This window comes from Thermobia domestica, chromosome 8 (genome assembly GCF_964235325.1).
Source record: "Thermobia domestica chromosome 8, izTheDome1.hap1.1, whole genome shotgun sequence".
Classification (NCBI taxonomy): Eukaryota; Metazoa; Arthropoda; class Insecta; order Zygentoma; family Lepismatidae; genus Thermobia; species Thermobia domestica.
In genome coordinates, this window is record NC_137461.1 from 221,398,077 (window position 1) to 221,413,680 (window position 15,604).

A 15,604-nucleotide genomic window follows, 5' to 3' on the forward strand; every position below is an offset into this window, starting at 1 on the left:
TAAATATGTAAATCAAACAGATAAGAAAACTATGCTTAAAATGTACTTAGGTTAGTTTGTAATGTAGATGTACACAATAGAGAGAAAACAGCAGTTATACTTAACCTTCGTTATCTAGATTTTGTGTAAACAAGTAAAAGTATCACATGCATACTTCCTGAAGGAGTTTACTTTGTATGGCGCGTAATTACCTGAATTAATATTAAAACGGGAAAGGTAGTAAAATTTTTAACGTTTCCAGTTTTAGTAGATTTCTTTTTAGTTTAACGTATCATAATTATGCACTGTAAATTAGGGAAGCAGTGATTGTGATGAGATTGATGATGATAATGATCAAATTACGAATGTAGTAGGCTGGGATCGCACTAGGAACCCCACAAGTCAGAGCTGAGTACATACCACTGAGCTACGCAGCCCCGCATACAAAGATTAGAGGATTTAGGGTTTAGATTTCTGGGCCCTTAGCCCGTCACGTTTGAGGGATGACGTCCCTCGGCGAGCACAATATCCGGGAAAAGGGAAGGAAGAAAGGATTGGGGAAGGAAGGAAGCGGCCTGGGACCTATAAGTTAGGTACCACATTTCCCTGGTGTGAATGACGAAAACCCAGGACAACCTCATTCAGAGTGGCTAGCCTGAAAAAGCAGTTTACACTTTTTCGACCGAGTGCCCCCACCGGGAATCGAATCCGGGACAGCTCGCACTGAAGACGAGAGCGTTAGCTACTACGCTACGCAGGGCCACTACAAAAATTAGAGTGAAGCAGGAATGTATTCTTGTTTCATGGTAACAGGATCTGTTTTCTCCACTTCTATTTTCTCTCGAAAGTAAAAGCGATTAAGCAAACACGTCGTTAAATGAGATTTAGTTATGCTCGTTTCCATTTACTATACGTATACAGGAAAAAACATTATATTTATTAAAATATTTAGCAATTAATAAACACGTCATTAATTATTATTAGACTCCCATACCCTTTCCAAAGTTTGTAGTGTAATTGGTCATGTGTCCAGGGAGCGACATGATAACAGTCGATGTGGGACGGAGATAGGAGTGATTACCAAAAAATAAAAAAAAATAAAATAAAACCACTATATCCATTGAAATGTTTCGACATAGAGAGTTCACATATTTAAACATTCATAATTATTCAACTATGTAAGATTAGGGATACCACAGAGCTACTAGTTTGTTCATTAATTACGATACGAATACATACATATATGTTAAATATGAATTAATATCATTAATTTTCATACAAAAGAGTCAGCTTATTAGCCTCCCTGAGTAAGTTATTAGTGAAGGTTTTTTCTTCAAAAACATTAAGTGGGGGGGGGAATCCCCTCAACTCGTCCGCAGGATTTTTGCCCTATTCTCATCATAACAGTAACTAACACTGTCAATAAATGAAACTAAATTTAATCTATACTAATGATTAAAATGCAATTCTTTCTACATCTGGTTAGAATGCAGAACATCATATTAAAATTAATTTATTTGTTTCAAACTTATTGTCTGTAATATAAAATGACTAATATTAATATAGTGGAATTAAAATCGAATAAAGCTAATGAAATTGATTATAATACTTTTTTTCATCATCAAATTAGAATAAATGTATTGATCCATGTGCAAATTGCCCTTATCTCTTTTACAAATTGTTGGCAGTTAAAAGTCGTAACAATTTTCGTTTATCAGTGAGGCTATTGTCCTAAGTATGAAAGCTTACTAAAAATTATAGGGCTTTATGATCACAATCATTTATGTAAATAAAATTTTACACATAAATTTCACTTTGAAGTCCTCTGAATTGCAAGTTGGTATTGTTTCTCTTAAAGAAAGACATTGTGACTAAATTACAAATTACTATACACTTATAGTTTATAGAAATACTTAGGTATAAACTAAGTTTAAGTTATTGTTTCAAAGAAGAAACTAAGTACAGGGTGGCCCAAAAGTAAGTATGCACCCATGAGATCAAGTATAACATTCTAGCTTATAGGTTTATTTGTTTCGGCTGCTCCGAGCTTAAGATATAAATGAAAAAGACATTATGAACAAATAATAAAGAAAAGAAGTCTACCTGACGGATAACAATAAGAAATGTTATATGAGTTAATCAGTACGGGACTGTATACCTACTTTTGAGCCACCCTGTATAGAATATAACATTTAATGATTGGTACAAAATCTAGACGCTGGTTATAAAGGAGATAACTAGATTCGTCTCCTTTATTCGAAATAAAGACACGAAGACACAAGAATCAAGATTAGTATAACCCAAGCCCCACAGTCAAAGAATGAATTTCTTCTTTACTTATAAACCTTTATATGTTATAACTGTGTTCAGGCAGCAACTTAGGCGAAGTTCTTTACATCACTAAGCTTATTATAAATTAGAATGACATGAGATAAAGTTAATACTCACAGCTTATGTTGCAACTAAGATACCACAAACATAAGTCTGTATCTTCCTGTTAATACGTAGAATATTAAATTACCTTAATTTTTCATAATAAATGTCAATAGCAAACCAGAACCACTTGACGTAACAGCCCGATTTGTGGGCCTGAGCCGCTCCACGCCATCTGTCAGCGACTGGTGGAACTACGTCCAGCCTACGCGTGATCAGTGCGCCGCGTCGCCCTATCGCTAACCGGCGTATCAGGAACTTTCTTTTCTAGACCTAGTAGCCGTCTCATGTTTTCTTTTTATTCACGTGACTCACGACGCTGGTGGACGCCGAAAATTGGGGAAGCACCAGCCGGGAATCGAACCCAAGACTATACGGACGTGAATCCAACGTTCTAATCACTTAGACTACGGTGTTCTAAAATACAAGGTGTCAAAAGTCCTTGGACACCTGCATAAGTTTGAAAGTAGTCGGGAAAAGTAAAAAGTGGTGATGGGAACAGAGGTTTGATGAGGAACCACAACTTTTGGAGTGTATGTCATTCATGACCGCCATCTTGAAATACGCCATTTTGGATTCAAGTCTTTTTTTAAAAAAAATGGGAAAGGGGTGTATTAATGTTCCTTGTCTTTCTTAATTTCAATCAAGGTTTTAAATTTTCAGGTGAAGATCCTGGTCCCAGCAGTGATTATGCTAGGGGAGGGGCAAGTATCCCCTCCACTAGTGGCACCTTCAGCCCCCCGACTGCCTCCCCAGGCATGTTGTGTTCTAATGTAGGTCAAGTAATAGAGAATATTATTTTCAGTATTCAAAATATATATCTGCCCCACCACTAGCCCCACAAGAAATTAAAGCTGATGTTGTCACTGGCTCTCAGCCATCGATATCATTGAGTTTTGTTAGAACTAATAGTTTTGTTACATCTTACATTGTAAATTTTAATGTAAAAACTTATTGAAATGTTGAAATAGTGAAAAGAAAGCGGATTCAAGAGAGTGATATTTGATGTACACTTATGTCCAAAATTATTGTCGCATGTCTAAAAATATGTTGTTGTAGAAATATAATTTGATAACAAATTCGCCCGGTATTTCTTACAATGTTAGTATGTGTATAATCGGCAAAGACATGTACGTGGAAAATTTCATGTCTAAAGAGCAGTAAATAAGAACAATAAAACGAAAATAAAATTTTCTTGTCCATTTAGCAACATTTTATTTTACTCATTATAATTTTCGTGTTAGAATTCTTTTCCTATGAAATTTACCACAAATAAACATTTCCTGATTATAAATATAGTATCAGTATTAAAGTACCCTGGAAAATCATTATCAAATTATAATCTTACAAGAAGACAGTTATAGATATGCGACAATCATTTTGGACATGAGTGTACGTGTCTTACTAGGCATGGAAATACGTATTTATTGTGCCTAGTTTTTGGTCACTTCAACAATCTGTTTACTATTCTTAAGCAAAGAATAACTCTACGTGTAAGCTGAGAGATTACAAATGATCCCTCGGAAATGGCTGCAATGAATGAATTTACAAAACAAATCAAATAATGAAATTTTGATTATTTCAGCTGATGAGTAAATTTCATTTAGTTTTAATTATTATTTTGGGAGATTACATTATTAGCAAAACAGTATCTATAGCGTGAGAATGTTCTTTAATTGGTGACTTCTGCTTATAATCCTAAGTGACTAAAGCATAAAATCAATTTCCTGTACATGAAAAATCAGTATGAATTGTATAGGAATTCGGTAAAAATTAAGCAAGATTATTAATAAAGTCTTGCACATTACCAGTACAAATATAAAACATTATTCTGATAAACTACTTTAGTCAATAAGCAGCTCCTTTAAAACGGAAGACTAACTTTTTCTTCAAGAATTACGTATAATAGTAGTTAGTTAGTGCTTGTCAACATTAATGGCTACCCCATAAAAGGAATCTAAAAGGTATTTTAGATGTATCATAACTCATTTTTATGTTGATCAGCGATTCTTTAGCTTCAGAGATAAAAGTCATTCAGTGCCATCAAACTTTCTATTGTACGATAAGGCAATTCTTCTCTTTCTTGTCCTGAGATGTTCGTGTTTCAGTGTTTAAAGTAAAATAACTTAAGTAATATTGGTATCAACAGATTTATTGCGTACAAAACGTACTTCTGTGTGATATTTTTAAACACCTAGGTAATACCTATATATTGATTACATCTAAAATCGAAGCCGTAATGACTCAGTTATAGATGCTTGATCTCTGATGTATTGGGTCCCTGGTTGGATGCCAGTTCGCGTCAAGTAGAATTTGTGGTGGACAAACACAGTGTGCGTGGGCTTTCTCAAAGTTCTCCCGTTTCCTCCCACTTTTTCATTCCATCATTTCAGTCATTTTCATCATCACCATCTCCTTTAGTCTACATTACAAAAAAATCTTCGAACAAAAATCAAATTGAATCTATATCATTATCTAAGAATGTGGTTCGTGTTGGATTTCATACCCTGTATACTATACAGGATGTCCCAAAAGTAATGGTAAAAAATGAAACCACAGATTCCCGGCACCAAAACAAGCAAAAACAAAAAGTGTATATGACATATAGTCCGGAAATGGACAGGGGCGAAGCTAGACAGTTCCGAAAGTGCAGAAAAGGAATTTCACACCTGCCTACCGGAATAATGATAGGAGCTAGGAAATTGGTTCAGAAACATATAAAAATCATATCGGCTTGACCTGTTATATAACTGCGCTAGAGATTCTTCATTCGTCATGTACGAGTTTACCGAATATCTGTATTGTAAGCAACTACAGCCACTCCTATTATCTCTGTGGGTATACCACATTCCATTTACCCTGAGGAGTGTAAGAATTGCTAGGAGGATGAGAGGAAAATCTCCCTCTTCTAGAACGGGATATTTTCCATAAGTTTTGAATTTCCACATGTTAATTTTCTAGGATGTACACTTCATCCTCCTTGTAAAATATTCTTTAACTCCCATACTGTCCTTGCGGTTAATACAACAATGCTAGGCAAGCTTTGCTTTGACCGCCATTTTGCTGTCATCCATGTATCACAACTTCGTACTGTATTTTGTCTATCTTCATTGTACCGTTGCATTACCTGTTCCAGAAAGTCATTCCGTTAATCCCCAAACGGTGTATGGGGAATCCCTTTCACACTTATGTCAAACATTTGAACATGCGTTTAACAGGACAAGCCGATATGATATTTATGTATTTCTGACCCGCTTTCCTAGCTCCGATCACTATCTTGGTAGCCAGGTGTGAAGTTTCTTTCCCCCACATTCGAAGCTGTCTAGCTCCGCCCCTGTTCATTTCCGGACTATATGTTACTTAGGTATATAAACTTTTTTACTTGTTTTGGTGCCAAGAATCTATGGTTTCATTTTTACCATTACTTTTGGGACACCCTGTAGAACGAGGCTGACAGGTATCAGAACGAGGCTGACAGGTATCAGAACAAAAACGATTAGAAATATTGAGCAACGTCTTTTGATATGAACTAAGTGTTGCAAAAATAAGTCCAATCTTCGACTTTATTCTTCTACCATTTCCGCTATGTGACTGATAATTAAAATATAAACTACTCCCGGTGTTATTTTTCCTTTATGTCATGAACTATATGGGATTTTGAGTGCACACTAGAATGAAGTCTACTGTTGGTCATATTGAACATATTTCATCTTTAAGACCTTTATCTGAAGCTCCTTTCTAAGCATAAAAGATTCATGTCTAAATATTGTAAATCTAAAAAATAGGCACTGTTAAATTTTCCACGTACGTAAGCGTACCGTACAAACTACACTCAATGCTCACTGAATTGTGACCACTTACCTAATACTTTGTTGGTCCATCTTTTGCCCAGAGCACGGCCTGGACACGGCGTAGCATGGATTCTGGTAGTTGCTTATATGTTTCCAGGGGGATTTGACACCATGCATTCATGAGGGTATCCCACAATAAACTCACAGATATTGGTACATGAGTCATGGTGCGAAGAGCTCGTTCGGCAACATCCCATAAATGTTCTATAAGATTAAGATTCTATAACTTAGGGGGCTCATTCATATGCAGCAGTTCCGTGAAATGTTCCTTAAACCAAGTCAGTACAGTCCTGGCTTGGAGGTACTGCGTATTGTCCTTCTGAGAATTGTCGTCTTCGTGTGGGTAGAAGTGTTGCATTGTAGGGCGTACGTGATCCTCTAACACACGCAGGTACACAACGGAGGTCTCTCTGTGGCCCATGCACACCATCAGTCCCAGGTGCCTGTACAGTACCCATCATGCACTTCGTGCTTTTGGCGCCACACATGCACACGTCCGTCCAAGAGGAGTAGCACAAACCATGATTTATCGGACCAATACACATTTTTCCAATCATTCATGGTACAACTAACATGTTCCTGTGCCCGAGCGCAACGAAGTCGGCGATTACGAGTCGGAAGGAGCAGGTGATGAGTGTATCGTCTGCTATGTAACTGCATGCGTACCAGTGTACACCGTATAGTTGCGTGGGGTATGGGAGTTGTGCATCCACCATTGTATTGGTCACATAATTCCCGGACACTGGTGGTTTGTTTGGCTGTCACGAGTGTTTGACGCGACGCTCGCCCCACGTTTTGAACTTCGTACGTTCCTGTATTTCCATTCCAAGGAGACCGTTACTTCATTTTCTTCCCACTCCTTGTACACACAGGAAAGAAAGTATTTAACAGTTTAACAACTTTCTTTTGCCAATAACTCGGGACCAAATGAATTAATTTGGGTCTTTTTGTCGCTATCCTTAGAATGGTTGTAACTTGATAACTTGTCAAAGTCAGTACTCTAATAGGTTAATTTGTTGTTGAGTTACTAGGGAGAATAAGAAATTGTGTCAACTGAAGAATACTTTCTTTGTGACTGTACACCTTTACTACAGAGGAACGGGCGCATCCGACAAGTATTGCTGTCTGGGTTATTGACGTACCTGTTGCTCGGGTACCCACAATCATGTCTTATTAAAATGCGGATAAATCCTGCGCACCTTCCATTACATCAGTGTGCTGTCTGAAAATATGTAGCCTCAAATGTATTCTTTCTCAGGAATGCTACTAGCTGGTGTAATCACTTCGGCTGCTGCCCACACTTTCTTGTGTGGAAGGGTGGTGACTATTCAGTGAGTATTCAGTGTATATGTATGCGTCTTTTTCTCACAATTTTGGTAATTACACTTGATTCCCTTAAGGTCTAAACGCTCCAATTCTCACAGGTCACAATTATCACGACTCCTTACTGGATGCTGAATGATTCCGTCTCCACGTTTCAGCAGGAGAAAGTGAATAATAATGGACATCTGATTTGATAAAATCTGAAACTGTAAGCGGTCAGTAAAAAATTGGTTTTGGAACAGAATGTGAGAAACGGAGGAGCGCGAAGATTGAAATTATTCTTATAACTCTGAATCGGTTTCATTTCTACTTTTATCCCAATACCACTTTCATTTTAAAGTATGTTTCACTGTACACTTACGGTGAAGGATACTTTGAAAGTTTATCGTAATTTCATACTGAGAAACGTAACTCACTTGTAATCTGTATCTACTAGGGTAAAATAAACAGAGTTTCGAAGCATTTCGTTATAGGCTATTGCAAATTAAACCTATGCGACACAAATTTTAGAAAGAACTAAGTACTTAATTTATAGTTGCAGTGTAACTTAGTGGTAGATTGCGCATCTCTATGTCGGGCACAGGTAATCTCACATACACATTAAGTCTTCATCCCGGCGAAATTAAAATACCGCTAATTTTACAGTAATTATGTGATATCTTCAAATAGATAAAAGATAATTGAAATATGGAACAAGAGCGCCCTAGACAATATTATTTTGCGTGAGGTATCATTATCACAAGTCACCTAGTGGCTTTCCGTTTTCAGCTGTTTAGAAACGCGAAAATAAATGCCGATTTTCAAAATGGCTCGAAATCGAAAGCAGATAAGTGAGTCGTGATAACGGTTGCTCATGTAAAATAATATTGTCTAGGGCGCTCTTGTTCCACATTTCGATTATCTTTTATCTACTTGAAGATATCACATAATTACTGTAAAATTAGCGGTATTTTAATTTCGCCGGAATGAAGACTCTTAATATTGGAAAGTGGCCCGCAGACTCAAGTATTTGATAGAATAATCGTACATGTTCGCTTTAATATAATATACAAATAGTTACAGAGTAACAATTAATGACAAATCAGTAGTTTCAGTCATGAAGTTTAAAGATCTTTATTCTCCTTCGAATTTAATCGAATCATTTTTAATATGTTATTTTGTTCGCACTGCAAATCATATTTTTAAACGCAGTAAATTCCGGTGTAATAAAATACAGTGAATAAGTTAGTAGTAGAGGTACATGAAATGCGAGTAGGCACGTGGTTTTACATTCATCAGTTCTAAACAAACTTCTTTTTTCTCTGCGTCCATTATATTTAAAGCAATAATACGAGTTTGTTGTTCTTTTTTCTGAAGTAAATGATGCAATAAGTTACATGTTGTGTTTTAAATTTATAAGTTACCACGTTACAATGAAGCAAACTGAGGTGAACCAAACTCAAACTCCCAGCGTAAAATCTGCGGAACACAGCCTTTGTTGCCGAACAAAGACTGTCCGTGGTCAAGCTCGGCCCAAATATAGCGATATTTATTACTTAGGTGATGAACTACTTGCTCACCAAAATTTGTTCAGGTCCGGCCAGTAGTTATCGACAAATAAAACACTACATACATAAAGCACTACGCTTCCACTTTATTATCACATCAAACACAGTGGACGTAGGGATGTTTAGGAGTGTGGAAATCTCGCGTACAGACTTCTGGCACAAGTGACACCCAATCACCTGACCACGTTCGAAGTCCGTGAGTTCCGCGGAGCGCCCAATTCTGCTTTCTTACGATGTCTAATGACTACTAGGGTCGCTGATAATGAGTACCTGGCAGTAGGTGGCAGCACAATGCATCTAATATGAATAACGTATGTTTTGGGGGGTGTCCGGATACTTTTGATCACATAGTGTATGTTGATAATTTGATCGAGATCGGTGGATGGTTCAAGAGTTATTAAGTTTTATTTATTTTTGTATATCTCCCATTCCATCCCCCTCCCCTAAGTTCTACCGTCAAAGTGAAATGATAGAAAAAATCTCAGGCCTGAACCTCATCTATGTTAAAAATTTGATCGGGATTGATCGTTTGGTTCAAGAGTTATTATTCTTTTAATTCATTTTAACTCCCCCACGCTTAAATTCTATCGTCAAAGTGAATAGATAAAAACCATCCAGGCCTGAACCTCATCTATGTTAAAAATTTGATCGAGATTGATCGTTTGGTTCAAGAGTTATTATTCTTTTAATTCATTTTAACTCCCCCACGCTTAAATTCTATCGTCAAAGTGAATAGATAAAAACCATCCAGGCCTGAACGTCATCTATGTTGAAAATTTGATCGAATCGGTCGGGTATTTCGAGATCTATTAAGTTTAATTTATTTTTATCTCTCTCTCTCTCCTCCTCTCCCCTAAGTTGTACCGTCAAAGTGATATGAAAAGAAAAAACCCTCAGGTCCGAACCTCATCCATGTTGAAAATTTGATCGAGATCGGTCGTGTGCTCCAAGAGATTAAGAGTCACAAACATAGTCACTTTCAATTTTATAATATAGATTGAAAGCTCAGCAAATATATTTTACTGTCATTAGTACTGAAAAAACGCTTTACTTGATCAAACAAAAATACCTAATGTTGTTTCTTCTGAAACGAAACAAAATATTGAAATTCTTATCTTGTGAGTAGTACACTACGAATGTATTGGAAAATTCACTGGAAAATCTTCCAAGAGTTAAGACAGTCTTTTCTGAAAACGTATTACGATACTTTTATGACTTTTTATTTACCTGTTCTTGAAAAGTTGTATGGTTTTATATCCGAAAATAATATTTCAGGAAAAAGAAACATGCATCCTCTTGCGCTAGAACAAAATATTTCAATTTTTATGCCAGAAGTAAATAACCAAACTCTGACCAAATGAAACACACAAGTTATGAAGGAATAATTTAAACCTAAAATTTGTGGTGTATACATATATATATATATATATATATATATATATATATATATATATATATATATATATATATATATATATATATATATATATTAGAAAAAGGAGTTTACTTGTAACATCCAATAGCCTATTCTACTTTACTTTTACATATTTCAAGTTCTAATTAAATACAAAGTTTTACTTTTTCAAATTTCAACTTTTATTTATTTATGCACTTCCAGTTTTCATCTGGGGCCGCGGTGGCTCAGTGGTAGGGCGTTCACCTCTGGTGCTTGGGGTTCCGGGTTCGATCCCAGCCCCCGCCAAGTGAACTTTGTGGTGGACAAACACCGCGTGTGTGGGTTTTCTCGGGGTTTTCCCGTTTCCTCCCTCTTTCTTCATTTCATTCATTTCTCATCTTCACCGTCTCCTTTAGCCTAACCGGCATAACCGTGGGACGTAAAACTCAAAGATTTCATTTCCATTTTTCATCTGTTTTGTAACACTTGTTGTAACTTGTTTTTGAGTACTGTTTCATCTTTGTGTTTACCAACCTCAGGAAACATACTTTCTGAACGCACCTCGTAAGAATTTAAGAAAGTGAAATAAAACTTGGAAAAGTGTTTGCAGTTCTCATTATTGTACCTGAGTATAAGTTTTAATGTTTAAGTTGTTTAATTTTTGCAAATATTGATATAAAAAGTTAACCATTTCTTTCTTAACAAGCAATAATAATAATAATAATGAAATTTGTGTCAAATATAGATACTTAAAGTTTTTTTTTATCTTCAAATATCCAAAAGAAAAATTCCTAGATATTTCGTATTTTTACTAGTGATAAACATGTCAGAACACATTAGTAATGCAGCATTGCCTCCCCTTTTCTCGTTTGTCTCTGGTTCTCAGTGAACATTATATTTTACATATTTGAGTTACTGAGCTGAAACTTTAGGTAAAGTTGAGTACTGATCTAATGTTAAAAAAAAGGAAGAAAAATGTAGCTAGAGAGTGTAGAAGAGATTGAAGGGCCGTAGTCATTTGCAATGCATATTAACCTGAAGTGTGTTTGTTTTGTTTTCCCAGCGGCAGGGATGCATCCACGGTGAGGAGTTGCCTTATGTTTTTGGGGTTCCTTTGGTAGGAGGACTCGTACATTACCCTCGGAACTACACCAAGTCAGAGATGTTGCTCGCCGAAGCTACTATGATCTATTGGAGCAATTTTGCTCGTACAGGGTAAGTACAACATCTAGATAATAATTTCAGGGGGAAAAACGAAATTATTATATGTTAAAATAAACACATTTTATTTTCAGAAGCTATATAATTTTACATACCGTACAAAATTAAGACAGATGAAAGTTTCTACAGATGAATGTAGTCATGTAAGGTATTTGTGAAAGAATGGGAAATTTTCGTAAATGAATTAACTAGTGTTTCTCCCTTAAATGGAAAAGATTGTTCTTTTATGTTCAAGATTCAAACGTTTTTGTCATTTCAAGCTGTTCTAACCTTAAGTAAAACTGGATTTTTTAAAATGTAAGATTGAAAAAGGCTCACCAATTCTTTGTAAATGTACAGTTTACATATCTGCTGAATTCTCGTAACATTTGCTTAAATCCCACAACCCTAGTACTAACGTCAAACTTTATTGTAGTTAAATACTGATAGGATTACTGCATACTATTTTATACTATATTTAAAAGTGAAAATATTGTCAGAGGAACATGATATTGTATTATTGGTCTTTGGAGTAGAACAATCTTGCCACGTGTTTCAAAATTTTATCAATTTTAAAACGGAAATACAAAAATCGGGTTTACGTTTACGGTTGTGAACACTACAATCGTACCTAGCAGCATACCTTTGGCAAGAAGCCTCCATTTCTTAACATTTATGCCCAGTGGCGTATTTACGATTTTGTTTCTGGAGGGGCTTTGCTAACTTTCGGGGGGGCTTTGCCTGAAAATGTGAAAATTCTGCAAGATATTTCATATACTTTACTATACCCTATAGTAAGATAGATTTCGGGGGGGGCTTAAGCCCGGAAGCCCCCCCTAAATACGCCACTGTTTATGCCTCTTACTCCTCTCCATTCACACTGTCGACAAGTTGTTGCAGTCACTTGACAACCGTAAATTTACTTCCGTAATAGTTATGATCATCCTAACATTGGAACAATATTTATGCCCACATTGTTCCTCTCTTTCCATGATACTTTTAATACCAATAAACGTATTTGTCTGACTGGTCATATTAGTGAAGTTATCCCCGACAAAAGAAACAGGAAAATAACTTAGCCCACAAAAATATAATAGCCCACATCAGGGAGACTATAAAGGCCCAAACGCTGAAAGTTGATCACCCTATCAGCCCAAACAAAGTATCATCCTTCCCAATAAAAAAATCTCGTAAGGCCCGTACAGTTTGGTAGGTAACGTGAAGTTAGCCCCCCAAACTTGGTGAAGGTCTAACTCTGTTTCAAATGCAACCCAAATCTTCAAACTTCCAACACTGCTAGTCAACACACAGAACTGATAATCCCAATAAACGTACTTGTCAGACCGATCATATTAGTGAAGTTAGCCCCGGCAAAAGAAATAAGAAAATCACTTTTTAATAAATGTAATAGATCGTATCTCGGAAATTATAATAGTCCAAACGCTAAAAGTTGTTGACTCAATCAGCCAACAGGGAGTACCAAGAAAAATTTCGTCTGATCCAAACGCTTAGGAGGCTAACACGAAGTTGGCCCCCAAACTTTGTGAAGCTGTAGCTTTGTTTCAAAAGTAGCCCAAACAGACCAAAGGAAGTACTCTCTGGCTCAATAAAGAACTCGTGTACCCCAAACTTTGGGAAGAATGCAACTTCATCCAGGCTGAGGTTCTGAGGATTTATCTAGTGACATTAAAATTAGTCATTATAAGGGAAACTTCAAATCTTAACATTGACGCAGAAAAATATCGTGTTTAAGGTTCAATTTATTTAATTATATCGTACTCAATCCAATTCTGAAACATTTGATACAGAAACAGATACATTTATAGAAAGGTTCATATAACTGTGCATCGCGAACCAAATACCATAACAAAGGAAAGTTCCATTCTTCTTCTCGGTAATTAGTACAAGAATTTATGATGATTTAAGTCATAGTGTACTTCTGACGATCTTACCGATAAAATATTTCAGGAATTGAAAAGTCTTATCCTTACAAATTTTATCTAATCGGTCAAGTACAAGGATAACCACTAATGAGTGTAATTTATAATTAAACTGAGAAAACAAGCATCCTACTGTAAATTTACTTTCTATCTAGATCATTCTTTAAGAGAGCGGTATAGGAATAATTAATGAAGTAGCAAGGTTGCGGTTACTAGTAGCAATAAATAATGACATTTATAGAAGCAATAGATTTAGATCTAACACTTGAACAGTCAGATCAGTATGTAAGTGTTTCGTGCACTAACTTAGCAGAAGGAATTAAGATAAATGGGATTCAAAATAGATAATGCCGAGAAAGATCACACAACAAGTAAATATTTATGGACGACATCGAGAAAAATCAAGGTAGTCAAGTGTTTCAAATAAAGAGAGCTCAACGGCTTCCAAATACAGCAATTGTCAATGTGGTTGTAGGTCTAAAAAGTCAAATGTCGAAAGTGCAATACCATTCACAGTAAAGACAATTGTCCTGGTTTATGGCAATTAATGCTTTAAATGCCTGAGACAGTATCATTTTGCTCATACGTGTACTAAAACTTAGGGATGGGCAAAACCGGTTTTTATAAAAAAAACTGGAAATCGGTTTCTAGAAAAACCGAAATCCGAAAAACGGACATTTTGGTTTTCTCCAAAGCCGGTTTCGGTTTTCTCCAAAACTAGTTTTGGTTTCTTCAAAAACCGGTTCGGTTTTCACCGAAACTGGTTTCGGTGAAAACTTTTGAAAACACAAAACTATTTCTGTGGAAATGGAATCGGTTCCAAAAAACAACAAAACACTATTCTGGTTGAAATAGAACCAATTTTGCAAAAACCCGGAACAGGTTTTGAAGAAAACCGAAAGCGAATCTGGTGAAAAACCGAATAGGTTTTGGAGAAAACCGATTTTTTGAAAATATTCATAAAACGGTTTCGGTTTTCTGAAAAGCGAAAAACCTGTTTTTGCTCCCATCACTACTCAAAATATAGTAAAAGAAGAATCAGTATAACATCTAGAAAGTTAACTATACATTGTACAGAAGTAAAGGAAAAATAAATTACAGATCTTATTACACCTGATCAAGTACAGGATACATATCCAATTTGAGGATGGGATGTACTTGATGAGAGAGAAATTATTTAAGTTTATGGTACAGACCTACTTTAAGTGGTCCATTCCAACACATTGTAGTGCTAAGGATTTACGTTGTGATATTAAAGTTAGTCATTATAAGTGCAAATTCAAGTTCTAACAGTTTTTTATAATTGAAAATTTACTCATGGGAGTTCCGAAGAGAACATAATAAAACCTGTTTTATATAAGTACTTTACATGATATTAGTGAATTGTTTGTGCAAAATTCAATTCATTATTGCCTATCATTAAATGATGTATTGAAAGATAAAGTACAAAGGCTGTCCCCAAACAACTGTCAGTGACGCTCGTATTTCCAAACGTCATCAGACGATCAGATAACAATGTAGTCATATAGTTTAACTCGCTGTGTAACCGTGAGGATGCGCAGAAGATGTTTTGTGCGCTAGTCTACGCTCAACAATCGTGAGAAGTTTGTTGATACAATCAAGCTTTTTGAGCTGTGAGCATGGATATTGCAACAAAGTACCGGTAATATTATGCTATTCAATATTGTGTTTGAAGTTCGCCAGCAATTCTGGAGGAGATACAAAGCGCCTAAAGAACGTTTAACTGAAAGGTCAATATTTCGTTTTCATCAATCATATGTCGATGTTCGCGAGTCAGCCGGCTAATCCATAAGCTGGCTGTCCTCAAAATGAAGCATCTGTGTGTCAACAGTGCAGACCGTTACTTCGAGGAGCAGAACGTAATGATATTGACAATAGCGACGGTTATTGTAAACTTGCTCGTATAATAAATGT

At 36.0% G+C, this 15,604-nt stretch overlaps 1 protein-coding gene across 1 annotated transcript in view; it reads left to right on the forward strand.

Annotated features, from left to right (window-relative positions):
• LOC145693440 (neuroligin-1-like) overlaps window positions 1-15,604 on the forward strand; it is a 437,693-nt gene that overhangs the window by 369,443 nt on the left and 52,646 nt on the right. Inside the window, exon 4 of the mRNA XM_081769435.1 lies at window positions 11,593-11,744. Within this exon, the coding sequence (XP_081625561.1) occupies window positions 11,593-11,744 (152 nt within the window). The remainder of the gene's footprint in view (window positions 1-11,592; window positions 11,745-15,604) is intronic.